This window comes from Salmo salar, chromosome 29 (genome assembly GCF_965601325.2).
Source record: "Salmo salar chromosome 29, fSalSal1, whole genome shotgun sequence".
In the NCBI taxonomy this organism is placed as follows: domain Eukaryota; kingdom Metazoa; phylum Chordata; class Actinopteri; order Salmoniformes; family Salmonidae; genus Salmo; species Salmo salar.
The window spans coordinates 26,222,121-26,242,882 of NC_138319.1; the positions used below are offsets into that span (position 1 = coordinate 26,222,121).

Consider the following 20,762-nt stretch of genomic DNA (forward strand, 5'->3'; position numbering starts at 1 on the left):
CATTGTCTTGCTGACATATGTGACATGGATAATTGCAAACTTGTGCATTGGAGTAATTTAGGACATGGGAGGAGTTATTTAGGTTAGGATGTTGACATTCAAGGGAATGGTTTGATAATTACATGTGTGTGTGTGTGGGGGGGGGGGGGGGGGGGGAGTGCTGTGCCAGTGCCCTTTCAGGTTCTGTGCAATTCCAGAAAGCAATGTAAAGAGCTCAGGCAAAAATGTCTTTCAACACTCCATGGCAATAATATTAATCCTTCAATGAAATGGTTAATGTTTTTAAACTTTGACCATTGAAAACCTAAATGGAGATAATTATAGATAATAATAATAAAACAGCAAATATTTTGGGTCACAAGTGTTTTTTAAATCCACCCCAGCTATCTCTTCAATGTCTATATATCAAAATGCAGAGTAGGTTGGCCTACTTAAGTATTTAAACTACACTCTTAGAAAAAAGGGTTCTAAAGGGTTCTTCAGCTGTCCTCATAGGAGAACCCTTTGGGTTCCATGTAGAGCACGACCCATATGTTATAGCTGTCTAGTGCCCGCCTGCATATTCGATGACGAGGTAGGCAACCATTGGTTGATGCATCCAATTTAGCCGCCGAGAAAAAATGATAACGCCGATAATAATTGTCATCATTCATTCAATGAACTGCAGCCTCTTAGTGCCATTGAGAATACACTGAGCGCATCCGTTACTGCCATGCTTGCACCATTACTACAGAGAAAACGGATTGATTCTAGCCCAAACCCTTCCAAATCTATGACGCATATTACCGGCGCAAAGTTTTTGTTCTTCTCATCTCACATAGGCAGGACTGCATTTTACATTCACGAACCATGTCACAGGCCGTTCTAAAACCACTCGCAAGCAGCTAACCTTAAATAACCTAGTTCAGTCGTGTTACAGCATTAGCTAGCTAACAACCTGAAAGTTATCATATTTGTGGGAACTTTACCAGTAGTAGGCCAACATTTGGTGTCACCGAAAGAAATGAAAAGGGAGAGCTTATTCAGGTGATGTGCTTTTAAAGTTGCTAGGATCCATATCTCAATCTTTAAAAAATTACTTTTTCTGGTGCTACTAAACCTGCCTAAATGTATTTGTGCTCCTAAATTGAGCAAGTTAAGAGAACATGATGTACAAAATAAATGACAATGAGTGGCTTGGGGGGTTTGGATACCAGAAGTCTAAAGGAGGCGTGACAACCTTATAAAACCATCGACTGTTATTTGTAAGAGGTTGTTACATGAGGTTGTTACTTTAGCCGATTAGTGCCTGTCAGTTCCAGCTCTTTCTCTATCTAGTGACAGCTGAAACGCGCGTTTTGGGTGGTTCTGGTAAGCTCTGATAACAAAACAGTTTTATATCCAGCTTAGGTCATTGAACGAAAGAAAGCAAGACAAGTAGGGAAACAATTATTTCACGCTGGATGGTTGGTGGGCTTTTTGTCTTCGCATTGTGCACGTGTCTTCTGCTGCAACAGTTGGCCTAATGTTGTCTTTGGCTAGCACCTACCCGTATTGTACATCCTGGTGTGGTGCTGCTGTGCATTGGTTGTTTCACACTTCAAACTTACCAACCACTCTTCCTTTTTTCTCTAAATTCCACAGACCATTCGTGGACTATCAGCGGAACATTGTGTGAGCTCCAGAAACCGAACATGACTGAAAATGGACTTGGGCACTGGGAGAGGGTGCTTAACGTGGACACCATGAACCCGAATGTAAAGCGGGTTGAGTATGCTGTCCGTGGTCCAGTTGTGCAACGTGCAGTGCAGATTGAAAAAGAGCTCAAAGAGGTACATTTTCATGTCTACTATTGGATAGAGGTTTGCAATCGGTCCTGCTGCTGCTTTCACAAACAAAGCTTTTGAGCAAGGGGCTGACATTTTCCTTGAGAGGGAGTACAGCCCAGGTGACAGAGCAAATTACCAGATGTCTTCGGTCAATGGAAAGTTGCCCATTAAACTAATGTAGCAGGCATAAAAACATACCAATTAGCCATAAGAAGGTGAGGAAAAGTGGAATCCCACCCACTAACTTACTCTAAGGTTAGCAAAGTACCTCACTTCAACCTGGACTCAGAGCATTTCGTATTCTGTACGTAACATATGTTAGAATTGCAACTCATACATATGTTACGAATTTGCAAAACGTACTATATAGGGAAAGAGGGATACCTAGTCAGTTGAACAACTGAATGCCTTCAACTGAAATGTCTTTCGCATTTAACCCAACCCATCTGAATCAGAGGTGCGGGGGCTGACTTAATTGACATCCACTTCTTCGGCGCCCGGGGAACAGTGGGTTAACTGCTTTGCTCAAGGGCAGAATGACAGATTCTTACCTTGTCAGCTTGGGGATTCGATCCAGCAACCTTTCGGTTACTGGCCCAACGCTCTAACCACTAGACTGGTAGCTAGGTTACAGTGGCTAGGTGGCTAATGCGAACTAAGGTTAGCTAGCTAGCCAGAATTAACATATCATGCGTTTTGCAAATTCGTAACATACTGACATATTGTAATGGGTATGTGTGTGTCACTAATGGAACGTCTCAGATTTACGTAAAGAATAATACAACATGCTTTGAGCCCAGGTTGAACTAAGATGTTTATCTATTTTAATGGCAAAAATATTCAGTGTTCAGGCCAGGGAGATATTAGGCTACTTGTCAATTAGGCTATTCAAATGTTTTACTTTGTCAGAATTACATGGCCAATATTTAATAGAGGAGAATTCTAGCCAATTTTGAGCGCTTGAGAGACTGTTTTAGAACCGGAGAATGCAGCATTGGTTTTATCTCCTGCATACCTGTATCAACTGCGTGTCAGCCATTTGCGGTTATAGCCTACACGAGTCCCGGTGGAAAGTTATTTTTGGACATGACAATAATACCTGCTAATAGTTAACTAATGTTCAAAGATGGCACAGCTGTAAGACCTGTTTGTTTTCGTGCCATGTAAATAGCTTTTTCAGGTTTTTTTGTATACATTTCATACATATAATTTTTTTTCCATTTTCAAATTAAATATACCTTTCTGCAACCCGCCTCACCCAATGTGGTACGGAGCTGCTATTTTTTTAGACCTTATAACTGGAACCTCCATCAGAAGCTAGTCCAGCTAATTAGCTATTTAGCCATTGTTAGCCACTGCTAGCGGTCTTTACCGTTACCTTTAGGTCGGACTTCAGCCACTTTTAGCCCGGATAATACCTGCCAGTGTGCACAGCGCGATATCAGCCCTGAGCTTATCGGACTGCTTTTTTCCCCCACTACGTCACCGGATTCCTGCTGCAAGCTCTGTACCATTACACCGGATCTTTGCAGCTAGCTAGTTGCTACCGAGTGGCTATTGTGGCTAACGCCCTTGTCCAGAAGCATGCACCAGTTATCCTCGAGCTAGGCCCATCTCCCGGCTAGCAAACGAAGTACACCAAGAACAATACCTCTATTGCCGATTGGCCTGGAACCTTTGTCGACACGGAGCCCCGCCGATCCATCACGACTGGTCTGCTGACGTAATTCGGACGATGTGCTCTCAACCGGCCTCTGCGTCGTGGATGTTGGTGATGACCCATCTGCTATCCCCGGCCCGCTAGCTTCCTGAATGCCGGGTCTCCCGCTCGCCTAGCGTAATAATTGACTACCGAACGGCTCCCTGTTTCATCTATTGCTGCTCATTGGACCCTATGATCACTCAGCTACACAGCTGATGCCTGCTGGACTGTACATTGACACAGTACTTCATTTTGTTTATCTGTCGGCCCCAGCCTCGAACTCAGGCCCTGTGTGTAGCTAACTGACCCTTTCTGCCCATTCATCGCCATTTACCCGTTGTTGTTGTCCTAGCTGTTTACCCGTTGTCTCACCCGTTGTTGTCTTAGCTCTCCCAATCAACACCTGTGATTGCTTTATACCTTTCTCTAATGTCAATATGCCTTGTATACTGTTTAGGGCAGCTCTCATTGTTTTATTTTACTGCGAAGCCCCTAGTCCTGCTCAACATGCCTCAGATAGCCCCCTTGTCCCACCCCCCACACATGCGGAGACCGCACCTAGCTTAACTGGCACCTCCAGAGATGCAACCTCTCTCATTGTCACTCAGGCCCTGTGTGTCCCCAGGCGCTCTCATTTGTTGACTTTTGCAACCGTAAAAGCTTTGGGTTCATGCATGTTAACATCAGAAGCCTCCTCCCCAAGTTAGCTTTATTCATTGCTTTAGCACACTCCGCTAACCCTGATGTCCTTGCCGTGTCTGAATCCTGGCTTAGGAAGGCTACCAAAAATTCTGAAATTTTCATCCCCAATTACAACATTTTCCGTCAAGACCGAACTGCTAAAGGGGGCGGAATTGCAATCTACTATAGAGAGCCTGCAGAGTTCTGTCACACTATCCAGGTCTATGCCCAAACAGTTCGACCATCCCTCATCCATCTCTCCAGAAATAAGTCCCTCACTGTTGCCGCTTGTTATAGACCCCCCTCAGCTCCCAGCTGTGCCCTGGACACCATATGTGAATTGATTGCCCTCCATCTATTGTCAGAGTTCATACTGCTAGGTGATCTAAATTGGGATATGCTTAACACCCCGGCCGTCCTACAATCTAAGATGGACGCCCTCAATCTCACACAAATTATCAAGGAACCTACCAGGTACAACCCCAAGTCCGTAAACATGGGCACCCTCATAGATATCATCCTGACCAACTTTCCCTCTATATCCACCTCTGCTGTTTTCAACCAGGATCTCAGCGATCACCGCCTCATGGCCTGCGTCCGTTATGGGTCCGCGGTCAAACGACCATCACTCATCACTGTTAAACGCTTTCTAAAACACTTCTGCGAGCAGGCCTTTGTAATCGACCTGGCCCGGGTATCCTGGAAGGATATTGACCTCATCCCGTCAGTAGAGGATGCCTGGTTGTTCTTTAAAAGTACTTTCCTCACCATCTTAAATAATGTCCCTCTCAACAAATTTGAACTAAGAACAGATATAGCCCTTGGCGTACTGCACTAGCTTCGAATAGTTCCCGCGATATGCAACTTTCAGGGTAGTCAGGAACCAATACACACATTCAGTTAGGAAATCAAAGGCTAGCTTTTTCAAACAGAAATTAGCATCCTGCAGCACTAATTCCCAAAAGTTTTGGGACACTAAAGTCCATGGAGAATAAGAGTATCTCCTCCCAGCTGCCCACTGCACTTAGACTAGGAAACACTGTCACCACTGATAAATCCACGATAATCGAATTTCAATAAGCATTTCTCTACGGCTGGCCATGCTTTTCACCTGGCTACCCCAACCCCGGCCAACAGCTCTGCACCCCCACGCAGCAACTGGCCCAAGCCCCCCCCACTTCTCCTTCACCCAAATCCAGACAGCTGATGTTCTGCAAGAGCTGCAAAATCTGGATCCCTACAAATCAGCTGGGCTAGACGATCTGGACCCTCTCTTCCTAAAATTATCCACCGCCATTGTTGTAACCCCTATTACTAGTCTGTTCTACCTCTTTCGTATCGTCTGAGATTCCTAAAGATTGGGAAGCGGCCGCGGTCATACCCTCTTCAAAGGGGGGTGCAGAGACCCAAACTGTTACAGACCTATATCCATCCTGCCCTGCCTTTCTAAAGTCTTCGAAAGCCAAGTGAACAAACGGATCACTGACCATTTCGAATCCCACCGCACCTTCTTCGCTATGAAATCTGGTTTCCGAGCTGGTCACGGGTGCACCTCAGCCATGCTCAAGGTCCTAAACGATATCGTAACCGCCATCGATAAAAGACAGTACTGTGCAGCTGTCTTCATCGACCTGGCCAAGGCTTTCGACTCTTGTCAATCACCGTATTCGTATCGGCAGATTCAACAGCCTTGGTTTCTCTGACTGCCTCGCCTTGTTCACTAACTACTTCAGATAGAGTTCAGTGTGTCAAATCGGAGGGCCTGTTGTCCAGACCTCTGGCAGTCTCTATGGGGGTGCTACAGGGTTCAATTCTCGGGCCGACTCTTTTCTCTGTATATATCAATAATGCCGCTCTTGCTGCGGGTGATTCTCTGATCCACCTCTACGCAGACGACACCATTCTGTATACTTCTGGCCCTTCTTTGGACACTGTTAATACCTAGGTGTCTGGCTAGACTGTAAACTCTCCTTCCAGACTCACATTAAGCATCTTCAATCCCAAGTTAAATCTAGAATCGCCTTCCTATTTCGCAACAAAGCATCCTTCACTCATGCTGTCAAACATACCCTCGTAAAACTGACTATCCTACTGATCCTTGACTTCAGCGACGTCATTTACAAAATAGCCTCCAATACTCTACTCAGCAAATTGGATGCAGTCTATCACAGTGCCATCCGTTTTGTCACCAAAGCCCAATATACTACTCACCATTGCGACCTGTAGGCTCTCATTGGCTGGTCCTCGCTACATATTCGTCGCCAAACCCACTGGCCCCAGGTCATCTATAAGCCTTTGCTAGGTGAAGCTCCACCTTACCTCAGCTCACTGGTCACCATAGCAACACCCACCAGTAGCACATGCTCCAGCAGGTATATTTCACTTGTCATCCCCAAAGCCAACACCTCCTTTTGCTGCCTTTCCTTCCAGTTCTCTGCTGCCAATGACTGGAACAAATTGCAAAAATCACTGAAGTTGAAGACTTATCTTTCTCTAACTTCAAGCGTCAGCTGTCAAAGCAGCTTTCCGATCGCTGCAGCTGTACACAGTCCATCTGTAAATAGCCTATCCAACCAACTACCTACCTCATCTCCATATTTGTTTTTGTTTTTCTACTCTTTTGCACACCAGTATTTCTACTTGCACATCCTCATCTGCACATATATCACTCCAGTGTAAATTGTAATTACTTTGCCACTATTGGCCTATTTATTGCCTTACCTCCTTACTTAATTTGCACACACTGTATACAGATTTCTGTTGTTATTGACTGTACGTTTGTTTATCCCATGTGTAACTCTGTTATTTTTGTCGCACTGCTTTGCTTTTTCTTGGCCAGGTCGCAGTTGTAAATGAGAACTTGTTCTCAACTGGCCTACCTGGTTAAATAAAGGTAAAATAAAAAAAAGTGAGTTAGCCAATTCAATACATATTCTGTAGTTAGGATGGTTATCTAGTTAGTCTGTTGTAGGCTATATTGTTATTTTAACTGCTGCGCAATGTCTCTCGCTCCTCTGGCAACGGCCCACTGACTACAAACGCGGGCGACGCACACACCATTACTTTTACAGGATGTTTATTGCTGACCAAAAATTTGCTATAATTGGGCAAATAACTGTGTAGTCCTGCGTAAGTAACCTTCTCTTATGTTTGGTTCCATATCATACTAATTTGAGTTGCTCAGATTTACGTATACAATGTTACGTCTAGTCTGAGACCAGGCTGCACACTTACACAACCCTGCATGCTAAACAAGTTGTGACACAGGCAATGTCAGACTCGCAGTCAACCTATTTACAATAACATTTTAAAGCATTGCGTGCACAGACACCATCAAATAGTGTAGCGCTGCATAATGATGGTGAGTTCTGGGCGGCAGGTAGCCTAGCAGTTAAGAGCATTGTGCCAGTAACCAGAAGGTATTTCATTGCTGTTTTGAATCCCCGAGCTGAATAGGTGAAAAATCTCTGTGCCCTCCAGCAAGGCACTTAACCCTACTTGCTCCTGTAAGTCGCTCTGGGTAAGTGTCTGCTAAATGACTTAAATGTGAAAATTTGAGATGGGTGACGCTGATCTATGATAAGTGCTATGCTTTCCTTAGGAGGAAATACAAACACGAGGCAAAGGATAAGTCTTTGTGAGGGGCTGTGATGTTCTCCTGGGCTGCACTGAAACTAATGCTCACTTGCTCTTTTGGAGACGCTGCATTGTTCTCTCAAGGCAGTAGTCTCCTAAAGGATTTCTACAACTAGTGGCGTCACATACGAATACAATGCAATTAACTGAAAGGAGTGGAGATGTCACTCCCTCTTATGGCTTGAGGTGGGAATAAGAACCAAATGTTTCAGAGTAGACATTGGATTGGTTTAGAGTAGATATTGGGTACGTTCGACATCCCTGTCTTTGAATTGGCTCTCTCCCTTGGGCTGGTCTGAATCTGTGTAGAGCAGAGTCATAGAGATCCTATTAAGTTACTTAGACTGAACAAAAATATAAACTTAACATGTAAATTGTTGATCCCATGTTTCATAAACTGAAATAAAATAACCCTGCATTTTTCCATACGCACAAAAAACTTTTGAAAGTTTGTGATTTTTATTTTATTTATTTTTTATTTATTTTTTTCTTCCTTTGCCAAGATAATCCATCCACCTGACAGGTGTGGCATATCAAGAAGATGATTAAACAGCATGATCATTACATTACCTTGTGCTGGGGACAATAAAAAGCCACTCTAAAGTAACAGTTGTCACACAATGCCACATATCTCAAGTTTTGATGGAGCGTGCAATTGACATGCTGACTGCAAGAATGCCCACCAGAGCTGTTGCCATTTCTCTACCATAAGCCGCCTCAAACGGAGTTTTAGAGAATTTGGCAGTTTGTCTAACCGGCCTCACAACTGCCGACCACGTGTAACCACGGCAGCCCAGGACCTCCATATCCGGCTTCTTCACCTGCAGGATCGGCTGAGACCACCCACCCGGGCAGCTGATGAAACTGAGGGGTATTTCTGTCTGTAATAAAGCCCATTTGTGGGGAAAAACTAATTCTGATTGGCTGGGCCTGTCTCCCCAGTGGGTAGGCCTGGATCCCAAGTGGGTGGTCCTATGCCCTCCCAGGCCTGCCCCTGCCAGGTCATGCGAAATTTATAGATTAGGGCCTAATTTCAATCGACTGATTTCCTCATTATGAACTAACTCAGTAAAATTGGTAAAATCAATTTTTATGGCATTTTTCTCGTAAAAAAGCGATAATATTCCGACCGGGAATGTCCATTTAGCTAAACAGAGGAAAGAAAACAAAGCTTTCGGTCGACGCGGGCACGAGCCTGAGTCTCACAGTACTGTAACCAGCCACTACCCAAACGCGCTACTTTTTTTCAGCCAGAGCCTGCAAAGCCACGATTCAGCGTTTTGCCGCCTTCTGAGAGCCTATGGCAGCCGTAGGAAGTGTCACGGGACAGCTAAGATCCTCACTCTTCAATAAACAGAGACAAGAAGAACGACACCTTGTCAGACAGGCCACTTCCTGTAGGGTGTAGGAAGTGTCACGGGACAGCTAAGATCCTCACTCTTCAATAAACAGAGACAAGAAGAACGACACCTTGTCAGACAGGCCACTTCCTGCATGAAATCTTCTCAGGTTTTTGCCTGCCATATGAGTTCTGTTATACTCAGACACCATTCAAACAGTTTTAGAAACTTTAGGGTGTTTTCTATCCAAAGCCAATAATTATATGCATATTCTAGTTACTGGGCAGGAGTAGTAACCAGATTAAATCGGGTACGTTTTTTATCCAGCCGTGTCAATACTGCCCCCTAGCCCTAACAGGTTAATTGTTGCATGTTGTGTTTTTTTTAAATATATATTTTCAGTGTATTGTCACGCCTAATTCTATGAGCAAAGTTCACTGGGCTTTGTGCCACGTCTTAACAGCTGAATACTGTCGAGCAGGTTCCCCTTATGACATTACCCCAGCGCTTCATTCTAAGGAGTGTCATAAGGTGCTCAGGTTAGCCAGAAAGTACAGTAGGTTTGAAGTTGAACACAACTGCACCTGTTTTCTCTCCCTCCAGCCATAAAGTATGTGTAATGAGTCAGCTGAGATACTTTGTCAGGGCACTGGCCAGTGACACTTATTGTTAACTCAGCACAACAGATGGGACAAAGATCAGTATGGTTTGAAGTGGAATGGCACAATCAGACAATTTCAATTGAAGGCAAGTATGTATTATGTCATGTTTTGTGTGGACTCAATTAGAGGTCGACCGACTATGATTTTTCAACGCCGATACCGATTATTGGAGGGCCAAAAAAGCCGATACCGATTAACCTGTCTGGGCAAGGTGGGGCGTTTGCGTCCCACCCTAGTCAACAGCCAGTGGAATCGCGTTGCGCGAAATACAAAACCTCATAAATGCTATAACTTCAATTTCTCAAACATATGACTATTTTACACCATTTTATAGATGCACCTCTCCTGAATCGAACCACGTTGTCCGATTTCAAAAAGGCTTTACAGCAAAAGCAAAACATTAGACTGTTAGGAGAGTACCCTGCCAAAAAAAATAACACTGCCATTTTCAAAGCAACTAGATGCATCACAAATACCCAAAACACAGCTAAATGCAGCACTAACCTTTGACAATCTTCATCAGATGACACTCCTAGGACATCATGTTACACAATACATGCATTTTTTGTTCGATAAAGTTCATATTTATATGTAAAAACAGCATTTTACATTGGCGTGTGACGTTCAGAAAATATTTTCCCTCAAATGCTTCCGGTGAATCAGCGCTACAATTTACAAAATTACTATTCGAAAACATTGTTAAAATGTAATATTGTCATTCAAAGAATTATAGATTAACATCTCGTGAACGCAACCGCATTGCCAGATTTAAAAATAACTTTACTGGGAAATCACACTTTGCAATAAACGACGTGGTATGCTCAGAAAAATAGGCTAGGCGATACATGTTAGCGCCATCTTGGAACCATCTAATATCAAAAATACTATTGTAAATATTCCCTTACCTTTTATCTTCATCAGAAGGCACTTCCAGAAATCCCAGGTCCACAACAAATGTAGTTTTGTTCGAAAGAGTTAATAATTTATGTCCCAATAGTTCCTTCTTGTTAGCGCGTTCCGAAGGCTACTCATAATGTACTGAAGCGCGCGGGACTTGTCGTCACGAATGTGCAAAAAATATATATTTACGTTCGTTCAAACATGTCAAACGTTGTATAACAAATCTTTAGGGCCTTTTTCAACCAGAGCTTCAATAATATTCAAGGCGGACGATTGCATTGTCTCACTAAACGTTTCGGAACAAAAGGTTTCCCGTGGGCGCCCGCATCATAGTAGTAATAGCCCTCCACCTGTGACCAACTTCCCAAGCCTCTCTTTGGGTCAGTTTCTACCATAGAAGACTCTAACCACTTTGTAAAGACTGTCGACATCTAGTGGAAGCCTTAGGAAGTGCTAAATGATTAATAAGTCCCTGTGCGTTTCAATGGCAAAGGTTTGAAGTGATTCCACACATCAGATTTCCAATTCCTGTTAGGATTTGTCTCAGGGTTTTGACTGCCATATGAGTTCTGTTACACTCAGACACCATTCAAACAGTTTTAGAAACTTTAGTGTTTTCTATCCAAATCTACTAATTATATGCATATTCTAGTTACTGGGCAGGGGTAGTAACCACATTAAATCGGGTTCGTTTTTTTATCCGGCCGTGCAAATACTGCCCCCTATCCCCAACAGGTTAATCGGCAGATTTTTTTTATTTATTAAAAAAAAAATAATAATAATAATGGTATTTGTAATAATGACAATTACAGCAATACTGAATGAACACTTATTTTAACTTAATATAATACATCAATAAAATCAATTTGGCCTCAAATAAATAATGAAACATGTTCAATTTGGTTTAAATCATGCAGAAACAAAGTGTTGGAGAAGATAGTAAAAGTGCAATATGTGCCATGTAAGAAAGCTAACGTTTAAGTTCCTTGCTCAGAACATGAGAACATATGAAAGCTGGTGGTTCCTTTTAACATGAGTCTTCAATATTCCCAGGTAAGTTTTAGGTTGTAGTTATTATAGGACTATATCTCTCTATACCATTTGTATTTCATATACTTTTGACTATTGGATGTTCTTATAGGCACTTTAGTATTGCCAGTGTAACAGTATAGCTTCCGTCCCTCTCCTTGCCCCTACCTGGGCTTGAACCAGGAACACATCGACAACAGCCACCCTCGAAGCAGTGTTACCCATGCAGAGCAAGGGGAACAACTACTCCAAGTCTCAGAGCGAGTGACGTTTGAAACGCTATTAGCGCGCACCCCGCTAACTTGCTAGCCATTTCACATCGGTTACACCAGCCTAATCTTGGGAGTTGATAGGCTTGAAGTCATAAACAGCGCAATGCTTGAAGCATTGCTAAGAGCTGCTGGCAAAATGCACCAAAGTGCTGTTTGAATGAATGCTTACGAGCCTGCTGGTGCCTACCACCGCTCAGTCGGACTGCTCTATCAAAGACTTAATTATAATATAATAAACACACAGAAATACGAGCCTTGGGTCATTAATATGGTCGAATCCGGAAACTATCAACTCGAAAACAAATAGTTTTTCTTTCAGTGAAATACGGAATCGTTCCGTATTTTATCTAACGGGTGGCATCCCTAAGTCTAAATATTTCTGTTACATTGAAGGTTGTGCAATGTTATGTCATAATTACATAAAATTCTGGCAAATTAGTTCAACGAGCCAGGCGGCCCAAACTGTTGCATATACCCTGACTCTGCGTGTAATGAACGCAAGAGAAGTGACACAATTTCACCTGGTTAATATTGCCTGCTAACCTGGATTTCTTTTAGCTAAATATGAAGGTTTAAAAATATATACTTCTGTGCATTGATTTTAAGAAAGGCATTGATGTTTATGGTTAGGTACAGTCGTGCAACGATTGTGCTTTTTTCGCAAATGCGCTTTTGTTAAATCATCCCCCGTTTGGCGAAGTTGGCTGTCTTTGTTAGGAAGAAATAGTCTTCACACAGTTCGCAACGAGCCAGGCGGCCCAAACTGCTGCATATACCCTGACTCTGTTGCAAGAGGTGACACATTTTCCCTAGTTAAAATAAATTAATGTTAGCAAGCGATATTAACTAAATATGCTGGTTTAAAAATATATACTTGTGTATTGATTTTAAGAAAGACTTTGATGTTTATGGTTAGGTACACGTTGGAGCAATGACAGTCCTTTTTCGCGAATGCGCACCGCATCGATTATATGCAACGCAGGACAAGCTAGATAACTACACATGGTTGATGATATTACTAGTTTAACTAGTGATTTATGATTGATTGTTTTTTATAAGATAAGTTTAATGTTAGCTAGCAACTTACCTTGGCTTCTTACTGCATTCGCGTAACAGGCAGGCTCCTCGTGGAGTGCAATGTAAAGCAGGTGGTTAGTGTTGGACTAGTTAACCGTAAGGTTGCAAGATTGAATCGCCGAGCTGACAAGGTAGAAATCTGTCGTTCTGCCCCTGAACAAGGCAGTTAACCCACCGTTCCTAGGCCGTCATTGAAAATAAGAATGTGTTTTTAACTGACTCGCCTAGTTTAAATAAAGGTGTAAAAAAAATACAGATTGTTATGAAAACTTGAAATCGGCCCTAATTAATCATACATTCCGATTTAAATCGGTCGACCTCTAGACTCAATACTTCAGACTGGTCAGTCATTTACACCTAGGCTGCATCCAAAAGACCGGCATACAGTAAATGGGTTGGTACTATAGCCTACTTTTCCAGAAGGGGGAAAAAAGATAACTGAGCATGAAACAATGAAATAGAACTCATTAGGTAAATGGTGTAAAGAACATGAGGAACAACTGCTCTTTCTGTGACAGACTGACCAGGTGAAAGCTATGATCCCTTATTGACGTCACTTGTTAAATCCACTTCAATCAGTGTAGATGAAGGGAAGGATACAGGTTAAAGAAGGATGTTTAAGCATTGAGATATGGATTGTGTATGTGCGCCATTCAGAGGGTGAATGGGCAAGACACCTAAAAAAAAAATATATATATATATATATATATATATATATATATATATATAGTTTTTAACGTTCCACTTCTGAGTGGCATGTGATGGCTGAACAGACGGCAATCAGGCTAGATTTAAACAAGCTCCTATGTGAAGAATAAGTGCCATTTGATTACCCTTATACAACACTTACAAAACTTGCTGTCTCCATGTGTCCCAAATCACAATGGCTAGCGTAAATGACACGCGGTGAAGCAGCGACCACAAATGTAATTTATTCTGATTTAATTATGGGAATAACAGGAGTGTTACGACTCTACGACGACAGTCAAACTAGGGGCCGTATCCACAAAGCTTCACATGATAGGCCTGTGCCTATATACTTATAACTAGACTAGTAAATAAGCATGTCTTTCTATCGATTGTTATTTCAAGTTATTCCTTTTGGAGGATAAATTCGTCATGCCTAGAAGTTGGGCAATTGAAGGCATCAAAGGCTTATGTTAACTTAGAACACAATGTAATGAGACTTTTCAAATGTTGTATGCAACATTATCGGCAAGTGGCTTGATGCCCACTGTGCCAAAGCAATTTAGTTGTGAAACGGGAGTGACGAGTGTGTTGACATAACGGTAATTGTCCATTGCGCTTTTAATAACATCAGAATTTATTTAAAAAATGCATGCCTACACAATGGCAAATAATTAAGGGTAGGCAAAGTGATTTAATATCAGGCAAATTATATCTCACATTTTACCATCACAACATTTGATTGTACGGTCACATTCACTCCCACTGGGCACACACGGTTGAATCAAGGTTTCCACGTAATTTCAATAAAATGACTGACTTCACGTCGTGACTCGGTTGTCTGAAGCGTGCTATAGCGTTCACCGGCGTTGGCCATGCCTCATCGCGATTAGTTGTTCCCCGTAATTTGCAACCATGCAATGAGCGTCATTGTATTTCCTTTGGATACCTGTTGTTTTACTAGCTGAGAAACTTGAGTTGATTTTACTCCTGGCTCCGTTTTTTTTCTGGGCAGTGTCTCTTTTAACAGGATTCCTAGGACCTTTTCTGACATGCTTTGTGGATACATTTTACATTTACATTTTAGTCATTTAGCAGACGCTCTTATCCAGAGCGACTTACAGTAGTGAATGCATACATTTCATTTCATGCATTTTTTTTTGTACTGGCCCCCGTGGGAATCGAACCCACAACCCTGGCGTTGCACACACCATGCTCTACCAACATACAGGGACGACCTGTATGGTAATTACACTAAACAAAAATATAAACGCACAGGTGAAGTGTTGGTCCCAGGTTTCATGAGCTGAAATGTTCCATATCAACAAAAAGCATACATTTGTTTACATCCCTGTTAGTGAGCATTTCTCCTTTGCCAAAATAATCCATCCACCTGACAGGCGTGGCATATCAAGAAGCTGATTACACGGCATGATCATTACACAGGTGTACCTTGTGGTCGGAACAAAAGGACACTTTAAAATGTGCAGTTTTGTCACAACACAATGCCACAATGTTTTGAGGGACCATGTAATTGGCATGTTGACTGCAGGAATGTCCACCAGAGCTGTTGCCAGAGATTTTAATGGGAATTTCCTTACCATAAGCCACCTCCGTCATTTTAGAGAATTTATCAGAACGTCCAACCAGCCTCACAACCACAGACCACGTGTAACCATGTCACCCATGGCTGCACCCCTGCCCAGTCATTTGAAATCCGTAGATTAGGGCCTAATGAATTTATTTCAATTTACTGATGTCCTTATGAACTGTAACTCAGTAAAATCGTTAAGTTTTATATTTTTGTTCATTTATAGAATGAGGTGATTCAATTGGTTAAGATAATGGTGATGACTCAAGTAAAACGATTCCATGCTGACTGTCAGCCAGGCCTAGTCTAAACAGAACCAGTAGTGGTCTCTCTTGCCTTCTTTGATTGGCAGAAGTCATGAGACGCCCCCTAATATTGACCAATAGGAGGACATCGGGGAGGTCTCCTGTAGTTTTAGGTTTCAGTTAGGGGGACAAACAGAGTGGCTGTTTAGCTACAGCAAGGAGAGTAGTGTCATCTATAGTCCATTGCTTTAGATCGCTGAACAGAAGACGCAGCACTCAGACATACAGTAAATGCAGCATAGACATAGGCTGTCTTTAATGTTCTGTAGTGTGTAGCCTAAATGACACCGCGGGGACAACAAGTTAAATGAAAGTTAAACCCCGCTAATCGAGTTGCTGCACAGTAGAAACATGGGTGGCTTATTCAGGGGCTTATCACATTATGCTGTTTAATGACTACTAGGCCTACCGCATCTACACAAAATAACATGTCAATGTCATGTTACACACTTTCCACAATCTGGGACTTGTCCCTGTTTTCTTGGAAAATCAAGCTGTAGCATTGCAAATTTCCATCAGTATCACGAGTTTGAATGAAATTATGATTATGAGAACTGGAGGGAAATGGAGTGCCCTTGAGCAGGGACAGAATGCGAAGGAGAGAAAAGAGCGGGAAAGGCATTGGCACAACAGCCTTATTGTTGACTCAGATCGTTCCCCTCCTCCCCAGTCCTCCACACGGTTTGAGTATCACAGCTGTCCTGTCCCTCTCTTTGATAGCCTGTTGGCTTCTGGAATTATATAAAGTCCAATGGTTGAAATAAGCAGGGATTTTAAACCAAGTTTAGAGTTGTCATATTAGTTGGCACACGTTTTGCTGTTTTGAGGTTGTTGTGCACTAAATCTGACTTTGTTGTACAGTGCATTCGGAAAGTATTCAGACCCCTTGACTTCCCCCCAAAAAAATTACGTTACAGCCTTTAATCTATTTTAGAATAATTGTTCCCCCTCCCGATTGGAGTGCTGCAGAGATGGGAGAACCTTCCAGAAGGACAACCATCTCAGCAGAGGAACTCTGGAGCTCTGTCGGAGTGACCATCGGGTTCTTGGTCACCTCCCTGACCAAGGCCCTTCTCCCCTGATTGCTCAGTATGGCCGGGTGGCCAGCTCTAGGAATAGTCTTGGTGGTTCCAAACTTCTTCCATTTAAGAATGATGGAGGCCACTTGGTCCTTGGACCTTCAATGCTGCAAAAAATGTTTTGGTATCCTTCCCCAGACCTGTGCCTCAACACAATCCTGTCTCTGAGCTCTATGGACAATTCCTTTGACCTCATGGTTTTCACCGTCAACTGTGGGACCTTTATCTAGACAGGTGTCTGCCTTTCCAAATCAAGTCCAATCAATTGAATTTACCGCAGGTGGACTCTAATCAAGTTGTAGAAACATCTCAAGGATCATCAATGGAAACAGGATGCACCTGAGATTGAGATCAATTTCAAGTCTCATAGCAAATGGTCTGAATACTTACGTAAATAAGGTATTTCATTTTTTTTTATATATATATACTTTTGCAAAAATTCTAAACCTGTTTTCCCTTTGTCATTGTGGCTAGATTGATGAAAAACAACGATTTTAATCAATTTTAGAATAAGGCTGTAATGTGGAAAAAGTCAAGGGGTCTGAATACTTTCTGAATGCACTGTGGATAACCATATCTGTGTAACTATGTTTATCTGCAGGGAGTTAAGAAGCCCTTCACTGAGGTCATTAAAGCCAACATCGGTGATGCACATGCCATGGGCCAGAAACCAATCACATTTTTCAGACAGGTCTGTTAATTGTTGTTCTAAACCTGTGGTACATTTTTATATCCAAGTGCCTCATTATTACAAAATATGACTTGATCTGCTTTGTTCCTGTCAGGTTATAGCGCTGTGCGTGTACCCGGATCTCCTAGAAGACAAGTTTCCAGAGGACGCTAAAAACCGAGCACGGCGCATCCTTCAGGCCTGTGGAGGGGGTAGTTTAGGTGAAACACCACTAGTTCTACTGTAGGCAGGCAGTGTGTACAAGCTGAATGACAAACATTGGATAAATATCCATTGAACTTGTATTTTTACTCCAGGTGCATACAGTGCTAGTTCAGGCATTGAGGTCATACGACAAGATGTTGCTAAATACATTGAGAGGCGGGACGGTGGAATTCCCAGTAACCCTGACAACATCTACCTCTCTTCTGGGGCCAGTGATGCCATAGTGGTAAGAATGATGACAACCTTATTTTAATTTCCGGTCAATGGCAATTGGATCTACAGTACATGACTCTCCCCTTTCAGTCCTTTCTACCTCCCTCACATCTCCTCCCTCACATCTCCTCCCTCTGTCCTGTAGACCATGCTGAAGTTGTTGACGTCAGGCGAGGGGAAGACCCGTACAGGGGTGATGATCTCCATCCCTCAGTACCCCCTCTACTCTGCTGCTCTGGCTGAGCTGGCGGCTGTCCAGATCAGCTACTGCCTGGACGAGGACAAGTGCTGGAGCCTGGACGTTAATGAGTTGAGGAGGGCTGTGAAGGCAGGGAGGGAGCACTGTAACCCCCGCGCCATCTGCATTATCAACCCTGGCAACCCCACAGGTATGTGGAAAAGTTTCCGTTCCAAAACATTAGTGATCTGTGAGTCCTTTTTAATTTATACCTAATGTCTGTTCTGATTAGTGGACTCCCTTCACTGTGATAGGTCAAGTCCAGAGCAGGCAGTGCATTGAAGATGTGATCCGATTCGCTGCTGAGGAGCACCTTTTCCTGATGGCTGATGAGGTAATTTAATAATTAATACAATCTCTTGTTTCTGGTTTGACCTTTCTCCCCCTTCTCTAAGGTGTTTCTTCTAGACTAGTTACTCAATATGTATGACTCCCTCCCTCTGTTCCTGCTAGGTGTACCAGGATAATGTGTACGCGGAGGGTTGCCAGTTCCACTCCTTTAAGAAGGTTCTGTTTGAGATGGGACCAGAGTACTCCAGTGTTGTGGAGCTAGCCTCCTTCCATTCCACCTCCAAATGCTACATGGGAGAGTAAGTCTTTAGCTACACACCCACACATTCTCAGGTGGTGACTGACTGCACTACTTTGCTCTTTTAGAAAAAACGAACCTTTGATACGTTGGCTGTGAATGACGTGTTCTCCAATTTTCTGCAAGGGATAAGTTAATGTTGATGTTTGTCACTGACTGTCCTGCAGGTGTGGTTTCAGGGGAGGGTACATGGAGGTGATTAACATGGACCCTGAGGTGAAGTTGCAGCTGACTAAGCTGGTGTCTGTGCAGCTGTGCCCCTCCGTCCCTGGGCAGGCCCTGCTGGACCTGGTAGTCAACCCCCCCCAGCCTGACGAACCTTCCTACGACACCTTCATCAAGGTCAGCATACACATGATGTGGATGTTCAGTTAGGATAAATGTTGCATTAAGCTTATTACAGTGTAACAAGTGCTGTTCAGTTTTTTTATTTGTATGTACTTTGTCACAACTTGTTGGTATTAACCTGACCTGTTTACAGGAGCGTACTGCCAATCTGCATATCCTGTCTGAGAAGGCCAAGATGACAGCACAGGTCCTCAACACGGTCCCAGGGATCCACTGTAACCCTGTCCAGGGAGCCATGTACACCTTCCCCCGCCTCACACTGCCAGAAAAAGCCATCAACGCGGCCAAGGTCTCTCTTCCTCGCTCTCAATCCCCCCCCCCCCCCCCTCTCAATCCCCCCCCCCCCCCCCCCCCCTCTTTATTTTAATTTAAATTCTCTGCCTGTTTCTGATGCTCTTCTCAGTTGTTTTGATTCTTCCAATGTTGTTCAACCCATATGCTCACTGCACCCTCTGTGTCGCTGTGTGTGTAGGAAAAGGAACAGGCTCCAGACATGTTCTACTGTATGAAACTGCTGGAGGAGACGGGCATCTGTCTGGTCCCAGGGAGTGGCTTCGGCCAGAGGGATGGAACCTACCATTTCAGGTTAGACCTGTTCACTGCTACTGTACAGTGTCAACACCATTGTTTAGTGATGGTTAAGGTATGATGATAACACTGAATTTGTCTTTTTTTCTGTAGGATGACCATCTTGCCTGCAACTGAAAAGCTGAAGATCGTTTTAGAAAAGATCAGGGAGTTTCATAAGCGGTTCACAGAGGAGTTCTCATAACCCCAAACTCCTCCCCCACCTAGACCAGTCTGTCACAGAAACCCACCTATCCTCCTCAGAAAATGGATTGAATAGCCAACAAGGGGTGCCAGTGAGTTACCAAGTGCCGTTGTGTGGCTGGAACAGTCACCACAACACACCTCGTGTTGGAATATCTCCCCTCTAATGCTCAAGAGTTGACATTGCAAGGGAAGCACTGTTAAAAAACGGAACTATTTAACATGGTGCCTGCTATTCTGTTTTAGCTAATTGTTTTTAATTGTGTCAGACAGCATCTGCACAGCGGCTGGTGGCAACTTAATTGGAGAGAACAGGCTCATAGTAATGGCTGGAACAGAATGTATGGAATGGTATCAAACACATGGTTTCCATTATTATGAGCTGTTCTCCCCTAACCAGCCTCCTTTGCAATGTGTGTGTGTTTATGTGATATCTGTTTTCAGTCATCAGCTCATGACTTAACTTTTTTTTTTCAGTTAAGAATTTACTTGTCCTGCCACGTATTTTACAGGTCATACAGCAACACTGGTCCAAACTAGTCCGAATATCAGTAAATGGTTGGTAGAGGTGTGCTTCTATTGCACGACAGGAGTGCAATGGATATTGTGTTGAAAAGGGTGCTGGGTTGAAAAGAATACTGTGTCCAATGAACAGTCTGACTGTAGCTACAGTATTTTTTTGGTGACTAATGTTTATTGTATAAATAATAAAATGTATTTGTGTACTCCATTAGTATTGGAAGTTGAAAGACAGTCTCTTTGTAGAAGTAAACTCAGTTGACAATCTACCGCATTCTCTGGCAATATTTATGTTAATGTCACTGACTATAGGAGTTGAAAAGACGGCACAAACAAATCTGGCTATACTACGTATCATATTTTGTAAATGTGTCAAAAAACCATGAATGCATGATTGGGTTACAAGGTATGTCAAACTCT

At 43.0% G+C, this 20,762-nt stretch overlaps 1 protein-coding gene across 4 annotated transcripts; it reads left to right on the plus strand.

The window, feature by feature from the left end:
• Positions 1-654: 654 nt before the first annotated feature.
• On the plus strand, positions 655-20,556 carry LOC106590406 (alanine aminotransferase 2-like). 4 transcript variants are annotated; one of them, XM_014181394.3, is made up of 12 exons: positions 655-1,026; positions 1,624-1,811; positions 17,371-17,460; positions 17,555-17,660; positions 17,757-17,890; positions 18,023-18,266; positions 18,370-18,449; positions 18,569-18,705; positions 18,872-19,046; positions 19,186-19,341; positions 19,525-19,637; positions 19,734-20,556. In XM_014181394.3, the coding sequence occupies exons 2-12, from the start codon at positions 1,674-1,676 to the stop codon at positions 19,822-19,824; spliced, it is 1,464 nt and encodes a 487-aa protein (XP_014036869.1). In that variant the 5' UTR covers positions 655-1,026; positions 1,624-1,673; the 3' UTR covers positions 19,825-20,556. The 4 variants fall into 4 exon arrangements, with proteins under 4 accessions (XP_014036869.1, XP_014036868.1, XP_014036870.1 ...); XM_014181393.3 differs by lacking the exon at positions 655-1,026 and adding an exon at positions 1,221-1,350; XM_014181395.3 differs by lacking the exon at positions 655-1,026 and adding an exon at positions 1,358-1,445.
• Positions 20,557-20,762: the final 206 nt, after the last annotated feature.